Below are 24,565 nucleotides of genomic sequence, written 5' to 3'. Positions count from 1 at the left end.
TTATGGTTTGAATGTATACACATACACCTTGCCGGCATTATATGCTGGTATAAATACTTCTGGATAGCCATCCCCATCTACATCTTTATGGGCTATTTTACCCACGGTACCAGATCCTACATCCAAGATGGTCTCCATAGAATATGTAAAATCACCATGTGATGTTGATCTTGGTTTTAATAAATGAGCTCGACCATCATCATCGCCTGATAATATTATCATCGGTTTCCTAAAATACAGGGAAAACAATAATTAATAAATCTAGTGTCCCGAATAAAAAAACAAGTAAACTATTTAAAGTTGGATAATTCAATCTGATTAAAATACAGATCCATATTTCGTTTCGGTTTTTTTTATACTTTCGATGGCCTACATAAAGATCTGACCGGATATAGGAGAAGTTCGCTTCAGAGGTCATATGAGCGGCTTTCTACTCGATGACGCCAGGCGTTGACATTTCCAGTGGTTTACCCACAGTTCCGTGCATCGCACGCCAAGAAGTCGCCGAAACAAATGGTTTCACTGGCTAATCCCTCAGATCCTAGCGTAGTAATGACAAGTAAAACCAAATTTTGAACTATAAAAAAAACCAAAAACGAAACTAATCAGATTGAAAAGTATTGTACCTATATCATGTACATTTAACATGTCGTATAATATGGATGTTTGACAACTTCTCTACAAATAGCAAGGAAATGAAATGAGCAGAACAGTAGGACGTTAAACCCCATTTCATTTCATTTCATTTCTATCCATGTTACAACATCGAATATCAAATCATTTTTTGGTGGACTGGAGCATAGAAAACGTTAATAGAAAATTCTACTCCCATGATATGAAGTTTTGAAAAGAAAATACAAATTCCATTTTAGCTAATATATCAATCAAAACTATGTTTACTTTTAATAATTATCAATACCTGATAATCTTAGAGAAAGAGCTAGCTAAAATGGAATTTTAATATAGAAAAGGGTTAAAATGCATAAAGAATGGGACCCACCACGGTGGCCCATAAAGTAAGACGCTCTCTCGCTATCCGAGGAGTCGCGGGTTTGATCCCGGTGTTGGCCGAGAAAGTTATCGAGTTGTAGTGGTTTCCCAACGACAGTGGTACGTAAAGGAGGGCCTGACACAAAAAGCTGCCTAGTCGTTCGGATGGTACGAAAATCCGAGGTGCCATGTACACATTGGCGTTCACGTAAAGTAACCTTGACAGTTGGAATTCGATATATAAGTAGGCCGCAGTGCCGCTGTCCGGGCAAAATTTCCCTCACAGCACTGTGTATGGCGTATCCCGTCTTCATTAGACCAGTTCGGAGTAGAACAGTAGGACATTAAACCCCATTTCATTTCATTGTTCACTATTGTCTCAGCATTTCAAGACATAAAATAACATGTGACGACATGGAAGAATGATTATACAATATAAGAGAGAGAGAGAGAGAGAGAGAGAAATGAAATGAAATGGGGTTTAACGTCCTACTGTTTTGCTCCGAACTGGGCTAATGAAGACGGACATACGCCATACAGTGTGCTATGAGGGTAATTTTGCCCGGACAGCGGCACTACGGCCTACTCTTATATCGAATTCCAACTGTCAAGGGATCTTTTACGTGCACGCCAATGTGTACACGGGACCTCGGTTTTTCGTCTCATCCGAATGACTAGACAGTTGTCCTTGTCAGGCCCTCCGTCCTGCATCACTGACAAGGGGGAACCACGCCGGAAAATCTGGATGAACTTTCTCGGCCAATGCAGGGATCGAACACCCGACCTCCAGGCTAGCGAGCCAGCGCCTTACCCACTTAGCCACCGTGATCCCCAGAGTGAGAGAAAGAGAGAGATAGAGAGAGAGAGAGTTAACGTCCACTCAACACAAAGCAGGTCATTTCAGGACTAACATATGGTTTTAATTTATTTCAATAATTTGCTTGCGCGTAGAGGTCTTTAGCAGTGGGAGGAAACCGGAGGACCCGGATAAAACCCACGAGGTTGGACAGGTGACCCTAACCATTCTTCCACCCAACCTACCTAATACAATATGATAATGAAGTAAAGTATAATATTTTGTTTATCAATAAGATATTATTGTTTTAATCTCATGTTCATGATACAGATCTTGGTTTATTGAATTTTCTCTATTTCCTATTTATATAAATAATAATAATAATCATTATTCAGTATATCAGGTCATTGACCGATAATACAGTGAGATAGATTATGAATTGTATATATTTGCAATACGAAGAACATAATATATACATTAATAATGCTCAAGTTTTTTTCAATGGTGGCGATATTCTCAATTGTCTTAACAATAAAACCTTCTCTATATATACGAACCAATGACAATAATGAAATCCCTATTCTTAGTTGTTCACAACTTGGAAAATCGATTTGGATCACAATACCCTTAAAGATACATTATGGGGGATTTTAATAGAGAGTTGGCCATTCTTGCTATAACAGTTCAAAAATACATGATAAAAGAAGAATATATTGAAAATTTCAGTCAAATTACTTTATTCTGAACAAAGTTATCACCGTTGTAATTTTTGACTAGAAATTGATTGACAGGCGTTAACTCCACCTACATAATCTCGATTATAAAGTAACGTTTTCAATTCGTATCACATTTATTTTTACTACAAATTAAAAATAGGACTTTTATTATATAGATAAGAAGCGAAAGTTTTAAAGGAATGGACCAAATCAATGAGGCATAATTATAGCCGACTTCTTCAATCTTGTTAGCCTGCGTGTACTCCCGAAGCAGACAAATTGAAATAGGAAACATTGATCCAATGGGGCTGCATGGGCTGCAATTCAACTCTGGGGTGATGTTAGCTGCGATGTTTATCAATTTCCATAATTTTTCTGTAAACGCAAGTGACAAAAGAGCGTATAATACCGACATCCAAACTCTCATTTTAACCACAAATAAACATAATATCAAGGCCGTATATATCGAACTTTCAATCAATTGACCGACATATGCGGCCTCGCTCAACAGCGGCCTCGCTTCGTACACTCTATCATTCAGCCTCGATCTAAAATTTCCCGGAGTATGACGTCAACGTAACGGTTAATCTCAGCTTACGACGCCATTTAAAAATTTAATCAATCAATGAAATCCTGTTTAAATCCAAGCGAATCCAAGCCATCCGTGGGTCTACAGAGTTGATTTTGTGCTTGTTGTGTAAATAAAGATCTAATTTATAATTTCTATGACATCTGAAACCTAAATAAAGACTTGCAATAATCAGATTTAGCTCTTGCATAATGTATGTTTAAGCAAATTTAACAGGCATATACCTATTTCTTAATGACTCATAAGCTGTACATAATCAAATAGAAAATGATAAATATCTTGGTCAACCATTCTTACACATGGGACAAAGTGATGAATTAACACGTAAACGATGATGATTGGTTGCCAGTGTTAACTGATTTAATCGTAAGCGAGTTATATTTCGCCTATATGCCGTTCTTATGTTACAAGGCAGGTAATATTCTTGACATAAATCATGCTTAAAGGGCCAATCCCGATAAGTTTTTGGAGAATAAAACTGCTTAATTTTGTGTTAAAATCCCTTAAAATCCTCTACCCAACGTAACCCAAGGGCAGCGCAACTAACTCAATATAAACGATACGTTTTCAAACAATTTAAACCCATCAGTCTTCATCTGGAAATGGAGACCGGTGTCCCAAGCTGTATTATGCAGTGTCTGGATAAAACCAGACATTTTTTTTTTATAAAAATAATGTGTAGGTGAAATTTACCTTTCGTTATCAAGTACAGCACATGGGTCATTCACTGTATAGACCTCTCAAGGAACGGGAATCGATTATCAGGTAACCCAACGAAAAACTAGACCCGAAATCTTAAATGGGTTACGTGTGCGGATAAGCAGTTTGGACATTCACGTCCAAACGACTCAATATTTTGAGCTGGAATTTTGAGACAAGGTAAATACACCATTCCTCTATATTTTGGCGCTTAAATTTCATACGTACTCTGACTTTATTTTTGAGACTCTGTTCAAATCGGAATAGTGCCTTTAAAATATCTATACTCTTAAGCTCTCCGAACTGTTTAAAGGTATCGACCATTCTTGTATGTTAATATCCTGTAAACTCTGCTTAAAGACTCCAATATAGTTATTAGTATCATCAATTATTTTAACGTTAAATACATAAGCAAAACCAAGAGAATAAAGTAGTAATCTAATGTTTGAAACCCAGGGCCCTTATCCACGAAAACTTAAACTAAGATACAATCGAAATTTTAAGAAATACTGCAATTCGATTGGCTGACCAGTAAAATCAATTTGCATATATCCAATGAAGTTGCAGTATTTCTTATAATTTCGGTTGTAACTTAGTTTAAGTTTTCGTCAATAAGGGCCCAGGTTTTACGGCCTGCTAAATCTAAATTCGTAAACATAAGGTAAACCTATTTAGGGTACCTCTCGATCAGCATACACTAGAATCTGTATTAAGCACCCACTGACGTGAATTTTCATGACTGGCCGCTTAACGGGAGTGACCTCTTATTAAAGTCTGTTAGTGCTGACGTCAAGTAAATTTCACGCTTGGATGCATTTTGGGCAAACATCAATACTTTCATCGGTAAATTTGGCGTCGCTGAAACTTGCTTTGAACAAAAATTCTTTGACTAAAATCTCTGATGTAAACGTGTCATTTTGTACCTACATTGATATTACTGTCTACCATCGTGATGTATTCGATAATGTTTATCTATTTTTGTAAAGAAAAGCCTTGAATTAATTTTATTTTATGAAAAAAGCACATCTGATACAGTTTGACATGTAGTATACATTTAAATTTTGTCACCCAATGCCCCTGCCTTTGTTAAAGTTTACCTAATACAAATTTACAGAAACTGGTGGTGTGTACCGTCTCTATAACCGCTCGATAATCATAGCCCCATACTTGAGAGACATAAAAGAATAGGTTTTATTATACTATTAAATACTTTACATAATACATTTAATGATAGGTGGCCAAATTTACTAAATAACGACTTAATTGGTATCAAAGCTTTTTCTGCTTTAAGGATACATTATGGGAGATTAGATAAAGAGCTGGCAGTTCTCACTATAATAGTTAAAAACTTGATAATGTAAAGGGTATTTGCTGAAAATTTCAGTCAAATTGATCCACTCTGAACCGAGAATTTAGCCATTGAATTTTCGGCCTAGCCTCGATCAACATTACTAAATTCGGTACGATAAAAACATAGTCTCGATTATCCATTTCATGATTTAATCATGAATGAAAGTGGAGCAGCAAATCGGATCCTAATCCAGTAAATATCGCAGGCTAGCGACGACAACGAGAGTTGATTATGGTCTGGATAAGTTAATTAATGTCTAATTAGTAATTTAGATAACGTTTCAGGCCTAAAGAAAGACCTCCAATAGGCAGATTTAGCCCTTGCGTAATGTATGTTTAAGTGATAAATTAATGAACATTTACACCAACAAAATCTTGAAGAAAACAATAAACCTAGATCATTATAATATGAAATACATTCTGGTATTTCTTTATTAAAAAAAACACTTTCCATTTATGTACGTATATGTACATATCTTGGTTTATTGAATCACCGACTTTTGTTTGGTTTCAGCGAATTCAAAATACTGAACTCTCCACCCACATCTCAAGATTCATTTTAAATCATTTAGATATCCGTTTGCTAAAATGGGCAACATACTTTATTAGTAATTTAATATTGTAATTGGATTTTTTTTAATTCTATAATTGTATTTCCTGGTTGTTAGATATACCGCATGCTTTCAAATGAACTTGTGGGTGGACTAGTTGGACGAGTTGTGACCATAATTGACAGGTTCCGGTTGGAATGTCCGCCTACTGTTATCTCACAAATTTGTATTTGACTTGTGCATTTTCTATGTATTATATCATTTTCTATTTGACTGGATATCCCTTGAACATTGACCATATTCTGTATCATTTGACTATGCACTATATGATTTTGTATTTGACTTGAGTTCCTTTGAACACTGACTGCTAACTATATAATTTTGTATTTGACTTGACCGCCCTTGAGCATTGACTATGTGCTATATAATTTTGTATTTGACTTGACTATCCGTGAGCAGTGACTGCTTAGTATATAATTTTGTATTTGACTTGACTATCCTTGAACATTGACTTTGTACTATATAATTTTGTATTTGACTTAACTACCCTTGAACATTAACTATGTACTATATAATTGTGTATTTGACTTGACTGCCCTTGAGCATTGACTATGTACTATACTATGTAATTTTGCATTTGATTTACTATGCTTGAATTTTGACTAACTGTTATTATAGTTTTGCATTTGACTTGACCGCCCTGGACTTGACTGAGCTTTGACTATCTACTATATAATTTTGTATTTCACTTGACTACACTTGATCATTCACTATGTTTTATATAATTTTAGTACTCACCCGTTTTTATGATGTTCGTTCTCGTAAACTACTTCCGGTGATCCTGGGGCTCCCTTGCCCAGTCCTGATGCACGAGGAGCGAAACCAGTAGCAATGACATGCTCTTTAAATGTCCCAGTTCTGTAATATGAATCAAGTTCTATATATTTGGAGTCTGTTAACCCCTGATATTTTGCCATCTTTTAAGGTACCTTGATATTTTTCATCTAATATATTTTCACCCCAAAGGTCTGTTAGAACCCTGATTTACCACCATTAATGTCCGTTAAAATTCTGATTTTCCACTTTTAATGTGTGTTAACACCCTGATTTTCCACCTTTAAGGTCTTTTAAAACCCTGATTTTCCACCTTTAAATCTATTAAAACCCTAATTTTCCACTTTAAAGATCTGTTAAAACCCTGATTTTCCACCTTTAAGGTCTGTTAAAACCCTAATCTGTCTAAAGCCTGATAAACCCGGATATTTCCTCTTCAAGTCTGTTAAAACCCCGAATTTCCCTATTGTTTATCAAACCTCTGATTATAAAACACCATTGATTATTTCTACTCGTGGTAAACAGTCTGGTGGTGCATGTAAACATTGACACAAAGAACAGTGAGCCCAGACACCGCTTCCATACCCCCACCCCCCAGATACACACCTCCCACAAGCTACCTGAGACAAGAGAAGTTACCTGACCTTCTCTTAGAGTAGTCTAATGCTGAAGATTGAATTAAAACGTCGCGACTTCATTTCTTGCTCAAACCATTTGTCCAACCCCATGTTTTTCACTGGGTTTCTCTGGTTACCGACCACTGCAAGTGAGCCATTGTAATAAATATATACCGTATGTTAGTCCCAGAATGACCTAATTAGTGTCGAGTGGACGTTAAACCTAAGATAGATGTTGTAATCATGTATTATATACTATACCTGAAATCTGAAGGTATTTCAAACGCGTACATCGCAGCACTTTTAGCATCATTGCTAGTGACCAGCAGATCAAGTTTGCCATCTTTGTCAAGATCAACAACATCGACGTCAAACACGGCCTTGATATGATTGTTTATTACACGGCTTTTAATCTGAAGATACAAAATGGTCGATTTTATTTTAATTCTATTTCGTGATTTGTTCTGTGGTACGAAATAAATGGGGTTTAACACACCACTGTTCTGCACCGATTAGGAAAATGGAGACCGATATCCTTCTTACAGTTTGCCCAGACAGCGGCGCTACGGCCTACTCTTATTACAGTTTCCAAACGTCAAGGGATCGTTTACGTGCACACCAATGTAAACACGGGACATTGGTCTATCGTCTCATCCAAACGACAAAAAGTTGTCAGTTTCCAGGCCCTCCGTCCTGACAATGGGAAACCACGCTGTAAAATCCCTAATGAATTTTCTCGGCCAGCACAGGGATCAAACATGCGACTTCTAGGTTAGCGAGTCAACGTTTTACCCACTAAGATGAAAAATCGCCGTCGTTAAACATTTTACTTTAATAGATAAAACTAGAGTAAAGCTACAAGAGATTCATCTGTTTTATGGGAAGCTAAACTGTACCGGTTGAAAAACAATAGATAAAAAGAGAGAGAAATGGGGTTTAACGTCCACTCTACACAAACTAGGTCATTTCTGGACTAACACATGGTTAAATTTTTCATTTCAATAATTCGCTTGCGCGTAGGGGTCTTTGGCATTGGGAGGAAACCGGAGGACCCGGAGAAAACCCACGAGGTTGGACAGACGACCCTACTTCTTGTCACGTACAACCGGGGAATCGAAATCACGCCAGTTGACTCAATGATAGACCTTATGACACAACACGCACGCGCTGATCATTCCTCCGCCCAACCGCCCCCTCCCCGGGAAATGTACTCATCGCATTCCACACATAATCATATAAATGACATTGGTTGCACCAGGAGCAACTCCTGTAGATGATCTTGCAGTTGACGCAACCCTTCAAAAAGCACTGTGTCTGTATTTAAGGAACGGAATTGAATAGGCCTCCTAATAGATCTCGTGTCTCCTCCACGCGCTAGACCACGCCTACTATTTGACCTCGCTGGCAAGTTTCTCGGGAAACACTTGTCTGCGATATGGCCCAAGGTGGCAGCGGAAGTTAAGAATGAACGAATGCTTAAAACGACATTACCTTAGAAGCATCATCCCATCTGCCATGTGGATCTGTTGTCCAGTAGATGTTGAGTGATTTAGAGAAGAAGCCAGCTGTGACAATACAATCCATTTTACCATTTGATGTTGGTAAACTGGTTATTTCAAAAAACACATCAGGACCATGAGCTAACACGTGGGTTTTCCACGTGGATGAAAGAGCACCGGAAGCTGGCTGTTCAAACCAGACCAATTCACCATCTTCACGTCCTGTTAAAAATATTCCAATAAAATTCTACATATTAGGAGCTGACAATGTCCACAACTCCTTGTCTGATGTCGTTATTACTATTGGTCATGTTTCTCACCAAATACGGGGGTTGATGGCTGAATGGTTAGTGCGTGCGCGCTGCATCATAAGGTCTGTCATTGATTCAATTGGCGTGGTTTCGATTACCAGTAGGGTCGCCTGTCAAACCCCGTGGGCTTTCTCCGGGTCCTCTGGTTTCCTCCCACTGCTAAAGACCCCTACTCGCAAGCGAATTATTGAATTAAAATTGAATCATATATTTTAGTCCCGAAATGACCTAGGTTTTGTCGAGTAGACATTACACCCCCTCTCCCTCTCCCTCCCCCCCCCTCTCTCTCTCTCTCTCTCTTCACATACCAAACTAACCCTACCAAATAGCTTTCGAACCTGTCTACTTACCAAATAAAACGGGTTTCTTAGCTCTACAGGACACGGCATCAACTCGACCATCACCGTTCATATCCTTCCACTGAACCCTATGGTAGAACCAATCAGCATCGGCAGAGTTATCGGTGATTCTATAAGGTCCTTTTGGTGGAGCGGATGAATAATCGAACAGATCTATGACGCCATGTGCCTTTAGTGGCACCAGAAAACCACCAGAGACACTAACCATATTCTTGTGAAATACACTTTCTATAATAATAATAAATACACTTTCTATAACAATATATACACGTAAAGGAATACACGTTCTATAATAATAAATACACTTTCTATAATAATAATAATAATAATAATAAATACACTTTTTATAATAATAACAAGTACATTTTCTATAATAATAATAAATGCACGTTCTATAATAATAAATACACTTTCTATAATAAAAAATACACTTTCTATAATAAAAAATACACTTTCTATAATAAAAAATACACTTTCTATAATAATAATAATAATAATAATAATAATAATAATAATAAATACACTTTTTATAATAATAACAAGTACATTTTCTATAATAATAATAAATACACTTTCTATTATACTAAATACACTTTCTACAATAATAAATACACTTTCTATAATAAACAAATATAGAAGAAGCAGATAAAGAAGACGAGGATGTGTTTTATTGTATATTTACAAAACAAATATTGAAATTGTACAATCTTTATCTCGGAACGCGGGATCTCTGACACTACATGTTAGATCCTCCATCCTGCACAACTGATTTATTCCTTCATTGCTGGCTGACGTTCTAATGGAGAAATAAAATTGGGTTTAACGCCCTAGATGCTCCACCCTGCACCACTGACAAGGGGAAACAGGGTTAAAAAATCCTTAGGCGATTTCCCAACCGACATCGGGATCAGAAATGGTTAATTTTTGCCCTGAACACATATGGGTTGTGTGTAATCTCTTCGATCCCACTTCTTGGTTTGATACGACTATGTAGCCAGATTAACCCCTTTGACCCCGTCCCCACTATGTAGTCAGTTTAACCTCTTCGATCGCGACTCTTGGCTTGATACGACTATCCAGTTTAACCTCTCTCCAATCCCGACTCTTGGTTTGATACGATTAGCCAGTTTAACGGAGTAGGGTGACATCGAACTTACGTGGTACAACGCCTACTTCATTTGGCCAGGTAACAGATGAAGTTGCTGTGATGGTTTTGGTAGCTCCGATGTTACCCAGTTTCCTCCCGATTTTGGTCACTTCATACACATAATCTGTACTGAAAGGGACGCCGTTAAAACTTGAAATAAATAAATGATATTTATCCTTCACGGAACTCGCATGTGGATCTTCTACAACTGTTACAAACGCAGCATGAGGAACTGCAAACTGTCCTATTTGTGTAAGCTTTGCTCCCTGTATCCCGGTCAAACGGACAACCGCCAGCACGAAAGCCAGGAACCTAATCATGTTGTCTTGTCTTGATGACGACCGACTATCAATCTGACCAATGTCTGGTTCATATTTATATATGTTATCTCCGTAAAATAATAGAACAAAATTATCACGCACAAGTTTTATCATGGTCCAGTTTGAGAGGAATAAGTTCATGACCTATTTTATCTGGACAATCCTTATCTTGACGAGATACGGGGGCGAATGGTCACAGAAGGACACGGGAGTAATCCAGTCTCTCCCCATTGACTTCAATGGTAAATCTGGGTTATTGCTTGGCAGGATACTTTAACGCATGCGCTTAGACCATAAGGATAACGCATGCGCTTAGACTATAAGGTCTGTCAATGAATGAACTAGCGTGGTTTCGATTCCCAGCTTGTATGTGACAACGAGTAGGGTCCTCTGTCCAATAACAATGTCCTGTGAATAGTCATACAATGCCTGTTTCAGTGTTGGTCATGTTTTAATAGAAATCAGGTCATTACGGGATTGACATTATGATACGCTCACGCATACCCGCACACATAACCCTAACCCCTTACCTTAGAAAATCAAAACATTTGTCTATTTGCACCTAACACCCATTGCTGTAAATTAATGTTTTACAAATCTATAAGATGATTATCAAATTTCCAACCATTTTAACACATTGTCATCCCGCCCTTGTCCCTAAAAAATGAAAACAGTTGTCCAAGGGCATGCTGTACACTTATTTAGAGATATACAGAGCCATATCAGCATGAAAACAGAATTTAAAGCATCAGACTTAACCACCCACTTCCCCATCTCGGAAAATCCCTGCAAACGCCTAATCGTCTCACATGAATGCAGTACCGCAGAATTTAAAGCTTCTCCTATAGCGTGGTGATACAGACCCCCCCCCCCCGCAACCGGACCCAGATGCAGAATAGGAGAGAGAGAGGTGGGGACTGTCTGCTAAGGGGTGGACCTCCTAGTGTGCCTTGGTAAGTAAGCGGTGTGTGTGTGTGTTGGGGGGGGGGGCGAATGGTTAACGAGGTCCCGTGTACACATTGGCGTGCACGTAAAAGATCCCTTGACAGTTGGAATTGGATATAAGAGTAGCCCGTAGCGCCGCTGCCCGGACATAATTTCCCTCATATTACACTGTATGTCATTTGCCCGTCTTCATGAGTCCAGTGGGAGCAGAACAGTAGGCCCTTAAACTCCCATGATTTTCTCTTTTGACAATATTGCGGAAAGTTCAAGCTCTGAAATGAACACCGTTTTATTTTGTAACCGGGGCTTATGTTTAGATGTGGTACAGTATTCCTGTTATTTATTGTAGACTAAAATAGAAATTTCTTGGATTCAGATTGATCAAAAAGTGGCCTCGAATGAGTATAACAGTAGCTACCCCTTGTGAAATATTTTAGCGGTATCAAATGAGCAATAAACAATATGCGTTTATCTTTTATTTAGTATTTAATTCAGTAGATGTGTAACACTCCTGTGTTGTGTATTAGTATTTAATTCAGTAGATGTGTAACACCCCTGTGTTGTGTATTTAATTCAGTATATAACCACTCCCCCACCCCCAATCTTTTTAGATATAGAATTATCGTGTGTTGTTTATTAGTATTTAATTCAGTCTATTATGTACCTATAGTTTTGAAGATATTTCTTATCTAAATGTAAAACGCTGACATAATGATACGATGATAAGCAATATAAGGTAAACATGATCTGAACTTTTAACTCACAGAATTAGGTCACTACCCATCTGTTATTTCCATATACTCTAAACAATGGATCATCAACAAAATAAAAGCTGTAATCTAAACGATTAAATAAAACCCCCGACAGGCTAGATGAAATGAAATGGGGTTTAATGTTTTACTGTTCTGCACCTGTAGTGTGCTATCATAATATATATGGAGGGAGAGGTATCTAATAATAATGGAAACCTAAGGTACTGGATAGCATTTAAAAACAAATGTTGCTTTTGTCCAGAACATTTATATCAACTTACCGAGTGTCTGTTATCATCAACTTACCAAGCTGCCTAACTACACTGTAAAAAAAATTTCCATTAATTAACAGAAAATTTCCGGCAGCTGATTTACCAGAATTAAAATGTTGCCTTCAGTTATATAACAGAATTTCTCGTAAAATATTTGCTTTGAATAACAGAAATATTTTACGACAAAATCTGTTAAATTACAGAATGACTCAACAATATTTCCTTCTATTAACAGAAAATAGAATGGAAATTCTGGTAAATCAGCTGCCGGAATTTTAAAAAAAATTTCCATTAATTAACAGAAAATTTCCAGCAGCTGATTTACCAGAATTAAAATGTTGCCTTCAGTTATATAACAGAATTTCTCGTAAAATATTTGCTTTGAATAACAGAAATATTTTACGACAAATGGAAATTCTGGTAAATCAGCTGCCGGAATTTTTTCTTCCAGTTATGTCGAAAAACATAATTTTTATAACTGCCAGAAATTATTCTCATTTTTCTGTGAAATAACAAAACTGATTTAGTTTATCTGTTTATTGGATCTTATTTGTGCATTCAACTACAGAAAATGATGTGAACTACAGAAAATGATGTGAACTTAAGTTTTAAATATACATATAATTAATGTTCAGATACAGATATTTGATGGAAAAACAATTTCAATAGAAAAACAACTTCAAAAATTATCATACCTTGATAAAGTATAATGAAATAAAACTTTTTAAAAATGACTTATCTTACGAGGTTTGGTGTTGAACGCCTGATAACGTAACATCGGATAAACAAATGTGGTTTGCAAGAATACATCATTGACAATAAGAAAAGTTTATCCAGCTTCGAGATTTTAATGATGATTCTGAGGAGAATTCCAAGATGCTGTATTTGGCCAAAAAAATGAGTCAAAATAAGTATGGAGGTGCAGAGTCAGAAACACAATTCAACATCATGATTGTTGATGAAAAATGTAATTTTGTGTCCAAAGATGACATTTCGTACCTTCGGAAATTTCAAGTTTTACACGTACTTAAACTTAAGCTTCCTCACATGAGCTGTTTCGTACCTTCGTTAATTTAAACTTTTACAATGTACTTAAGCTTAACCCTCCTCCTTTTGCACCCGGGCTTGGAACCGCCATTGTGCAACACTAGCGGCAGTTGGGCCGTAAACAAACGCGCATCTTCTTAACAGGGAGCTGGCTGATATCTGGTTCTGTGCGTATTCCCCCCCCCCCCCGCAGGCTAAAAATACGATCCTGGTCTAGAGTGTCAATACGTTGATATCTTTTTAACTTCCCCTCTGACACAAGCTTTATCTGTAACGGCAATATCGATGCTTCTTTATGCAGCAATAGAGCAGGTAAAATGGAGGATTGGCAATAACTGCTTGCGCCGCCTGACCCTTTGAAGTTAACAATCGCCGGTCAATATTGACAAAAATCACAACTCATAGTCAATAATCACAAGTCACCCAGCTGAATGGACTCAATAATCAACACCAGATTAAATATTTTTCAATCTCTTTTTAACCGTTTTAACAATCGCCAATCAATTATCGTCAAGAATAAGAATCACTACTCACTCGCTTAATGAGTTCAGTAATCAACACCAGATTATAAACAACAAAGGCAGATCGCAGTGTGTGTTGGGTCATGGACCTTATAATACAACAAGGTCCATGATTGGTTTTTTTTGCCAACTTATATTTTTAAATTTCTTTCAACATATTTAAAAAAGTACAAAGCTATTTGGGGTTCTAATTCTGGTTCAGCAGCAATTTTTATAAAATTCGCGCAACAAGCAGCCATCTTTGTTTTATAAAGTTCGCGTTGCAGCCATTTTTATAAAATTTTTGTAGTAGTGGTTGGATATTATTAAGTCGTCGTGTTTCAACATTATTTCAACAACACGTAGGAAAAGATATGAATAAATCTGAGATACGAATCATGTTCAAACTTTATTTCAACAACACGTAGAAAAAGGTACGAATCATGTTTCAACTTTATTTCAACAACACGTAGGAAAAGGTTACGAATCAATCTGAGGTACGAAAGAACTAAGTACGAAACAGCCAGGTTACGAAACAGCCTGCACCCTAGTCTCGATCACCCAGATTCTTTACTTTACAGAACATAAACAGTAAAGAGTCTGAATGATCAAGACTAGTCTAGTCTAGTATGACCACTGATCTATCTCTTAATAGATCAGTGAGTATGACGTTTCCAGCCTCTATCAAGTCACCAATCGTAGCTACTCGGTTATTCCCGCTACTGTAAGTGTAACGTAATTACGATTGTCAAATCACGTGCTATTCTCAGATCGTCGTGTCGATTCATGATAATTACCAGTACAAATTTACAAACGATCCGATCCGTTAGACTAATGCATAAATCGATTTTATGTATTTTGTTCAACGGTTCGGATTGTTTGTACTTGGTGTTTATAACATTAATAGACTAATAATAATATTAATAATATTGTTGTTTACTATTATACTGACAATTCTATTATCTGTGTTATTAGTAAATAGTCTTACCTTTAAAGTGAGTAACAACGTTGTCCATATACACTGCATCATCCTCTGAGATTTGTTTGCGGATTAAGGATTTTCCAAAGAGCGCGGGACAAATTTTCAAGCGGTCATGCTCTTTTCATGAATCGTTATTGACAGATATTATGACAGTTATTCGCATCCGGAGAGCGCGAGGCCAACCTTGTGGATTTTTCCGACTGGGCTCCCCTTGGCTGGTGAGGGCTGACATGGAAAAGCGTTCTATAATACGAAACAATTCATTAGACGGAGCACATTAAAGACACGTCGGCAGTTAAAAATCCGTTGGTTGTAAGGGTATGCCATTTGTCACTGTCTTAGCGAAATTGGGTTGGTGCTGTTCTATATATAGGACTATGTGAATTATCCAGTTATTTACATTTTCCGTTTAGAAGTCTGATTTGTGTCGTACATCAACAAATCAAAATCATATTTCCGTAAATTAACAGTGATCCTGTTATAATTTTCCGTAAGAAAACATATAACGTTTTTTTCAAAATACAGTATGTTCACGCATGCGCATAGTCCGCTTATCTACAGACAAGTTTGTTTATATTTGTGTCGTATCAACAGATCAAATTGATATTTTCCGTAAATTAACAGCGATCCTGTCATAATTTTCCATAAGATAACATATTACGTTTTTGTCAAAACATAGTATGTTTACGCATGCGTAGGGTCCGCCTATCTACAGATATTTTCCGTAAATTAACAGCGATCCTCTTATAATTCTCCATAAGATAACATATTACGTTTCTGTCAAAACCTAGTATATTTACGCATGCGCAGGATCCGCTCATCTACAGACAAGTTCGCTATTGTTATTGACATGAATCATAATAACACAAAATTTTCGTGAATTTACAGACAAATAACAGATTTGCTGTTAATTTTACATGCGATCAAGTTTAATTTCCGGTAAATAACATATTTCGCTGTTATAGAACGGGCAATCTGTTGACATAGGGCAAAAATACGTAAATCAACAGAAAATTACGTATATCAACAGAAAACAACAGAAAATTACGTATATCAACAGAAAATTACGTATATCAACAGAAAATTACGTATATCAACAGAAAAAATGAAGTAAATTCATGTAAAAAAAACGGGTTTTTTTAACAGTGTATAACTTACCCAGCTGCCTAACTATAACTTACCGAGCTGCCTAACTATAACTTACCCAGCTGCCTAACTATAACTTACCGAGCTGCCTAACCTCAACTTACCAAGCTGCCTAACTATAACTTACCCAGCTGCCTAACTATAACTTTATAACTTACCCAGCTGCCTAACTATAACTTACCCAGCTGCCTAACTATAACTTACCGAGCTGCCTAACCTCAACTTACCAAGCTGCCTAACTATAACTTACCCAGCTGCCTAACTATAACTTACCCAGCTGCCTAACCTCAACTTACCAAGCTGCCTAACTATAACTTACCCAGCTGCCTAACTATAACTTACCCAGCTGCCTAACTTCAGACCATTGTCAATACTTCACAACAAGTTGTCCATATTTGTTTTATATTCCGGTAAAGTGGTATGTGTCATATTGGATGTTGTTATTAGTATTACCTTGATCAACCTTGATCACTTTTATAATTAAATTAATTAAAGGGGGAATTATGTAAGATTAGATAGCGAGCTAACAGTTCTCGATATATTAGTTAAAAAGTAGCTAATGAAAAGGGAATATGTTGAAAATTTCAGTCAAATTACTTCACGCCGAGTCGAGTTATCATCCCTATAATAACAGTGTAGTCTTGATTGTCATAGCTACCGCTGTTACGATAATAAACAAAGTCTCGATTATCCATTTTTGTCCTGCTCATATTTTAAGCTATTTTTCTATTAGCAGAATAAATAAAATTACGTCAAGGCTTGTTTATTGGCGGAATGTTACGACTACTCACGGAGAACGGCGGAAATCGCAATGGTTTAAATTTACCTGGGCAGGTAACAATAACATTCAGGATCGTGTTATACTTATGGTAATCTTTAAATCACCAACCCCCGATCGGATATAAATCTGTGAAAATCTAGACTATACGATGCCATCGAGAGTTGATTATGGTCTTGTCATGTTAATAAATGTCTAGTTAATAGTTTATATAACATTTAAGGCCTAAAGAAAGACCCGCCAACGGCAGATTTAGCTCTTGCATAATGAATGTTTAAGTTATGTTTCCTCCAAGGTACATACAAGTGTGTCTCTGGTTGACCAACATTAAGCAAGTATTATATCTTATCACTGATTAATAATGACTTGAGAAGCCTGGTCGAAACGTCGCTTATTAATAAGCAGTATTTGTATTCCATAGAAATGTGACCTGTATATTCCAGTTCAATTACTAAATGACATTGAAACAATCTGTTATATGGGTTGACATCTGCAACAATAAATTGTGATATTCATATACCACAGTGCGATATTTTGTCGGGTGTACTAAACCATAATTAATCGATCTATTCACAATATTTAGTTAATTACAATGGTCGAAGGTCGAGATATTGGATAAACGGACAACCCCATGACAGTAAAGTTCTGGTTGACGAACCAGGATACCGCAGAAGAGATCTAAGATGGTTCCTGTTTAGTGTCCTCTTGTTACTCGTGTACGGTGGCGGATCTCGCAAGCATCTCTTTGTTCGGACGACAAGTGTACCATGGAGAATTTCGCAAGCATCTCGTTGATCGGACTACTCGTGTACGGGGGATGATCTCGCAAGCATCTCTTTATTCGGACCACTCGTGTACGGTGGATGATCTCGCAAGCATCTCGTTGTTCTGACAACACGTGTACGGTGGATGATCTCGCAAGCATCTCGTTGTTCGGACAACACGTGTACGGTGGAGAGTCTCGCAAGCATCTCGTCACACCCGAACGACTATACGTTGTCCCTTGTCAGACTCTCCGTCCTGCACAACTAACATAGGGCAAAGTCTAAAAGTTAAAGCCCACTGCAGAATTCGTCCAGGTCGCGAGATGTAGTAATCAGGAATAGGGCACGGGACCTCCAGACTAGGGAGTCTGTGTTTTACTTACTCATCACGGACCCACCGTGCCCCCTCTTCCCTCATAGCACTCTGCCGTCATCAGGGGGTTGGATGGCCGAATGGTTAGCACGTATCATACGGTCTGTCATTGAGTCAACTGGCGGGGTTTCGATTCCCCGGTTGTACGTGACAAGGAGTAGGATCGCCTGTCCAACCTCGTGGGTTTTTCTTCGGGTCCTCCGGTTTCCTCCCACTGCTAAACACCCCTACGCGCAAGTGCATTATTAAAATAAAATTGAACCATGTGTTAGTCCCGAAATGACCTAGTTTGTGTCTAGTGGACGTTAAACCCCATCTCTCTCTCTCTCTCTCTCTCTCTCTGCCGTCTTCGTCAGTCACGTTGGTGCAGAGAAGCAGGAAGGTAAAACCCATTTCATTCTATTCAATTTTGTGAAGTTCTTAATTTAGTTGGACTTTTATACAAAATATATTTACAAATTGGCTATCTGTTCTTTTATACAAAATATATTTACAGATTGATTGGCTATCTGTCTTTTTTTAAATCTTGTTTTGTTCATATCTCAGCTAACTAGACACAATGGTTATTCGAGTCATTGCGCTTCACCAGTTTTCCTGCCTTTTATTTAGTAAATTGATTTTCCGCACGACAATCTATTCTCATAGAAGTAGCTAATGATTTCCTGTTCAGCTTTTTAAAATGACTTTACATAAGTGTAGACGCTTCCAGTAGACTGAGTTTAATCATAATTTCACCGTCTTGTATATTTCCATACTAAACGTAAGCTGTCTGTCTACAGTTAACTCCGCTTGACAACAGACACTAAACTAGTTCGCCGACATTTTGAGGCTCAAATCGACGATTTTAGCCGACAACGTGAAGTATACTTCGAGAAATTTAAGAAGTATTTATTCCACTTCCATTTAAAGTAGCTAAGTCTCTAACTCAGTATCTTCCAAAGTCGTTGACATTGAAAACACAAATTATTTGTCAATTTATATCAAGATGAGCTTCTGATATCCAATATATAGTACAAAATAAACATTTTACCATTGAACCATAATGGGTTTCAGCGACATTTGTAACCAGGGACTCGAAGACACATTCCTCAACTGATGTCAAACGGTGACGCCATACTCTTATCTGTATAGACTGGAATAACCAGACGCTAGAGATTGCCATTCGATTGAGACATCTGGCGTATTTCGCCGAACATAACTGATTAGAAATTAGGGTAAAAACGGAAACGATTGAATGTAAATCAGTGTATATACATTCATATTACATTATTGTATGCGTTGCGACCAATTTGTGTCAATTTCTAGGTCCCAAATATTAGTGTTTTAGCTCCTTTAACACAATTAAAAACGTTTATTTAATCGTTGTGTGTATGACGCATGTAAAACGGAGTAAAACCGCATTACTCGAAGAAAGAGGGTAGACATATTCCACAACTCATGTCAAACGGTGACGTCATATTCTTATTTGGAGAGCAAGTGCAATAAATACTATCGGTGTAGACTGCAATAACAAGACGCTAGAGATTGCCATTCGATTGACACTTCTGGCGTATTTCGCGGAACATAACTGAGTTGAAATTGCCAACCATTTGTGTCAATTTCTAGGTCCCAAAAATTAGTGATTTAGCTCCTTTAATCGTTGTGTGTATGACAGATGTAAAACCGCATTACAAAATAGTATATCAATTGTTTAGATATGGCTGCCATTCAGGACAGAGATCTATTCTAGAAGTAGATAGTTCTCTGTGTACAGTATGGTTTATTTCATGTATTTTCAAATGACCCTACAGAGCATAGACTGTCTTTAATCAAAGAGTGATTAGTCTTCATATATCTGTGAAGTATATTCAAATGACATTACATAAGAATAAAGCCTTTAATCGTAAATCTTTATTTTTTCTAGTTTCAAGGGAGCCGTGGTGACTCAGTCAGTAAGCCGCTGGCTCGCTAACCAATGGGTCTCTGTATCGCAGCCGGTGTTGGGCGAGAACAAACCTCGGGATTTACCGACAAGGTTTCCCCTATTTGCCAGTAGTGCAGGACTTAGGGTCTAGTTGTACGGATGGGACGTAAAACCAAGATCCCGTGTACTCATTAGAGTGCAAGTAAAATAACTTTTCGAATTAATTGTAGGTTTTAAAACCGCTTTCCGGGCAAAATGTCCATCAAAACTCACTACATGGCGTATGCAAGTTGTGATATGATAAATAGTCATGGACACTTGACATGCGTTCAGAGTATGTTCACAGATGAAGAACTTATGCCCCAACAGAACCACTGAGCTGCACGTGCGACACCCAATAGCGCCATACACGTGGGAGGGGTTCATTGTCATATTTGACACTTTAAGGTAGGGTTGATGAAAACTGCCGCTTGCTGGTTTATCCTATCCGCGTTGGCTTTCCTATCGGTTCTTACATAAGATTTACTGTTTAGCGTATCTTTCCTTTAGTGTGTTACGTAGCACTGCAAGAGGAGTTGGTCAAATTGCCCCAAATCGTGATTGGACGGTTGATTAGGGGCATGCCACGAATAATTGCTAAATGTCTGATCATTGTTGGAGCAATTACTCATTATTAAGACACAAATCAAAAAACGTCCATTTTCACTTTTTATAGTGTATCTCTTTGCGAGTGAAAAGGGGCCGTCAGATAAACCGCCCATATGAACTGTTTATGTTCATGTATAGAAAATTGGCCTGTTATTAACATACACTGGTTACCTCTAATAAAAACAGCAGTGCATTTTCGCAGTTTTGTATTGTTTCTGAATATCCCCTACGTTTTTTTGAAGAGTATATATAAGCAACATGGGTGGCTATTAAACATTTTTGGTGGACTAAAACTAATTCAATATTATGTTATCCACTATTTGTTTTTACATATTATGGAATGAGCACATAAAACCCATTGCCCGTATTTGTATTACAGTTGTCTGTGAGCGTTTTGGAGTAATTAAGAACTGAAATCATATTTGTGTTTTTTCGAAAGGAACCTATAAATTATTTTCTAAAATCTACATATTTGGTGCTTGGTCGCTTGACTTATTCTCTGTTTTATCTGTGTCTTCAAAAGGAACATACAAATCATTTTCTAGGATTTCCATTTCAGACGAAGCAACGTTTTGCTTTGTCCTGCTTTCCATGTCGGGTGTAGCAACGTTTTGTTTTGTCCCGTTGTTAGAAGCATTATCATATATACTGCTTGTCATAGGTTTCGACACCTCAACAGCAGAATTTTCAAAAGGAACATACAAATCATTCTCCATGATTTCCATATCTCCTGAAGGCCGATGTTGTGGTTTATTATTGGTTGTAGAAGCCACAGCACCAGTGTTATCTGGATTGTTGGATGCCTCGTAGGGTATGTACAGTTCATTTTCTAATATTTCCATATCTCCTGATGGTCGATGGTGTTGTATATTATTGGCTGTAGAAGCCACAGCACCAGTGTTATCTGGATTGTTGGATGCCTCGTAGGGTATGTACAGTTCATTTTCTAATATTTCCATATCTCCTGGTGGTTGTTGATGTTGTGGTATATTATTGCTTGTAGAAGCTACAGCACCAGTGTTATCTAGGTTGTTAGGTGCTTCGTAGGGTATGTACAGTTCGTTCTCTAATATTTCCATATCTGCCACATCAGTTGCATTGCTCTTTGTTGCTTGTTCCGGTGGATTCCCATCAGTCACATTAAACCTTCTTCCGGTCTTATTCACAACGGCATATTCTGGTGTATGACCTGTTGCCAAGCCCGATGGATTGGTATTAATATTATCGTGTTTAACGTCCTCATCCGGGCTATTCAAACTTTCTAGAACGAAGTAATTTGGAGAAGTATTATTAGTAGTATTGTTAATATGCACGTGCACATTCTGTTGTAAGACATTAGCTCTCCTTTTTCGTACTCTGAAATAGATAATCATACTATTTTGGGTTTAGAAAATAAATATCGATATTAATCCGTCTGTACGTATCTCACAATAATTTACAATATACATGTGTTTATACAGATTATAATCACCTAACATAAGATGGTGGAAATGGCGTCATTAGATCAGTATATCGTGACTGTGTTGTGGTTACGATCCCACTGTTAAATATATCTACATACACAAGAGTTATTAAATAACGATTACCACATGTTAGACCAAAATGACCTGATTAGTGTCGACTGTAGGTTAACCCCCTACCCCCAACTCCTTCTGATTAGTGTCGACTGTACGTTCAGCCCTACCCCTACTCTTCCTGATGATTGTCGACTGTAGGTCAACCCTTATATGTTACCCCTACCCACTCCCCCTCTCTCGCTTCCTGATTACCAGATGTTAGTCTCGAAATGACCTGGTTATTATCAACTTTACGATAAGTTGCACCCCCCCCCCTCCCTGTATCTCCGATTAATAACTTAACACAAATATACAACTCCACTTTTTTGCGAAACATTTGAGCAACTTTCCTTCCCAGCAATCCAGTTTACTGGAAACCGTGTCAGATATCATGACATATATTTTATATCTAGATAGTATTTGTTTTAGGGGACATTTTAAAATTGTTTCTCACCTTAACAAAACACACACAGTTACTAGTATGAATATCAACACCAGTCCACCAACAACACAACCAACTATCAACAATAAATCTGAATAAAAGAAAAACATCCAACGATCACAAATACTTTCAAATAAAAAAACATTATGGGGAAGTTGATCTATCTGATTTAACACGGCCATATACATTTCAATACATTCTGAAATATACAACTGGTACCTGATATTGGTTCGAAAAATGAAAACCCCTCAAAATCAACTGCCAATATACAACAGAAAATAACAGCTACAAAAATTAATAATAAATTAGAATAGAAAACCTCTTTTACTATACTGTACCCATGGTTTCGGAAGTTCATAAATTATTTCTTATAAAGAGGGTTGGGAGTACCAGCTTTGTTACTTATTATTCACTTCAGTGTTTGTACTGATTAAGAAATGCTTTTAGACGAGTTATATTCCCTGAGTTTGACAACCTCGCTAGTATGGATATGATACTTAGTCCCAGTTTGCGTCAATATGATACCTAGCCCCAGCTTGTACCAATATGAAACCTAGTCCCAGCTTGTGTCAATATGATACCTAGCTCCAGCTTGTGTCAATATGATACCTAGTCCCAGCTTGTGCCAATATGATAGCAGCTAGCCCTGGCTTAACCTTATTTATTAAAGAGTTTTTCCAAGCACTAAGTAATCAACGATTGTCACATATTTTGGTTGTCATCTTACTTTCTATAAATTACTTGGGGCGTTGTATCAGTTAACTTTACAGGGTAAAATATCAATGGAAGGGACAGAGTTTGTCAATAGGAAATTAAAAGGAGAGCGAAGCAAGATGCCTTAATTTTGAGGGCGTCAGTCTACTATTAAGAAACCAGTTTCACATTGTCGTTCTAGTTACTAAATAAGATTGACTGTTATTGATGATATAAAATAACTGTTGCCTGTTTGTCGTGCTGGAATCTCTGGTGAATTGGTTGATGTTCTTGATGTTGAACCAGATGGCAATTCTGAGGTTACGGTTGATATTTCAGATGAAGTGCTGTGATCATTTGTAGTGTTGGAATCTGTGTTATTTACTGTAGTGGGATGTGCAGTTGATGTTTGAGAAGAAGTGCTGGGATCGGCTATAGTGCTGGAATCTGTGTTATTTCCTGTAATGGGATTGGTAGGTGTACTGGTAGAAATCTCACTCTGTGTAGAAGATGAACCTGGAGTTGTAGTACTGTTTGGTCGTGGTGTGATGGGTGTTGAAACATTTGTTGCAGATATATTATTACAGACCCCTGTCAAAGATATACCTGTAAAAGGTGGAAAAGAATAAACTTGTATGAATCGTTTGTCTACTTTTACTTTATGGTATACCTATGGAGGATGTTAAACGACATCAGATTCAACTTTTAACGTTTCTATCTGATAGGATGCATTACAGAACTGAACCAAATAAAAGAAGAAAGGATTGTCGATCAATCCGAATTACTTGTTCGACATTGAATTTATATCTAGTTATCAATATTTACCTTGTATTTCAATCCATAGTTTTAGTCCATGTATTTGTTGATGAGTGAATATAATATCAGCTGTTGTTGATGTTGTTGTTTGCACTCTGTGATTATCAATTTGTAGAGTGGGCTTAGGGTTTTCTCTACTTGTTTTATTATAAGTTATATCACCATATTGT

At 37.3% G+C, this 24,565-nt stretch overlaps 1 protein-coding gene across 1 annotated transcript; it reads right to left on the bottom strand.

Moving 5' to 3' along the window:
- LOC126830593 (uncharacterized) lies at window positions 1–10,511 on the bottom strand. Its single transcript, XM_056102640.1, has 6 exons — window positions 10,469–10,511; window positions 9,303–9,539; window positions 8,634–8,863; window positions 7,404–7,555; window positions 6,490–6,609; window positions 1–229 (listed from the first exon to the last, which is right to left on the bottom strand). The coding sequence occupies exons 2-6, from the start codon at window positions 9,517–9,519 to the stop codon at window positions 1–3; spliced, it is 948 nt and encodes a 315-aa protein (XP_055958615.1). The 5' UTR covers window positions 9,520–9,539; window positions 10,469–10,511.
- Between the last annotated feature and the right edge of the window lie 14,054 nt (window positions 10,512–24,565).

The sequence above is a fragment of the Patella vulgata genome, chromosome 8 (genome assembly GCF_932274485.2).
Source record: "Patella vulgata chromosome 8, xgPatVulg1.2, whole genome shotgun sequence".
NCBI lineage: Eukaryota > Metazoa > Mollusca > Gastropoda > Patellidae > Patella > Patella vulgata.
The sequence above is the reverse complement of the archived record's forward strand: the minus strand, read 5'-3'. Positions and strand labels throughout refer to the sequence as shown.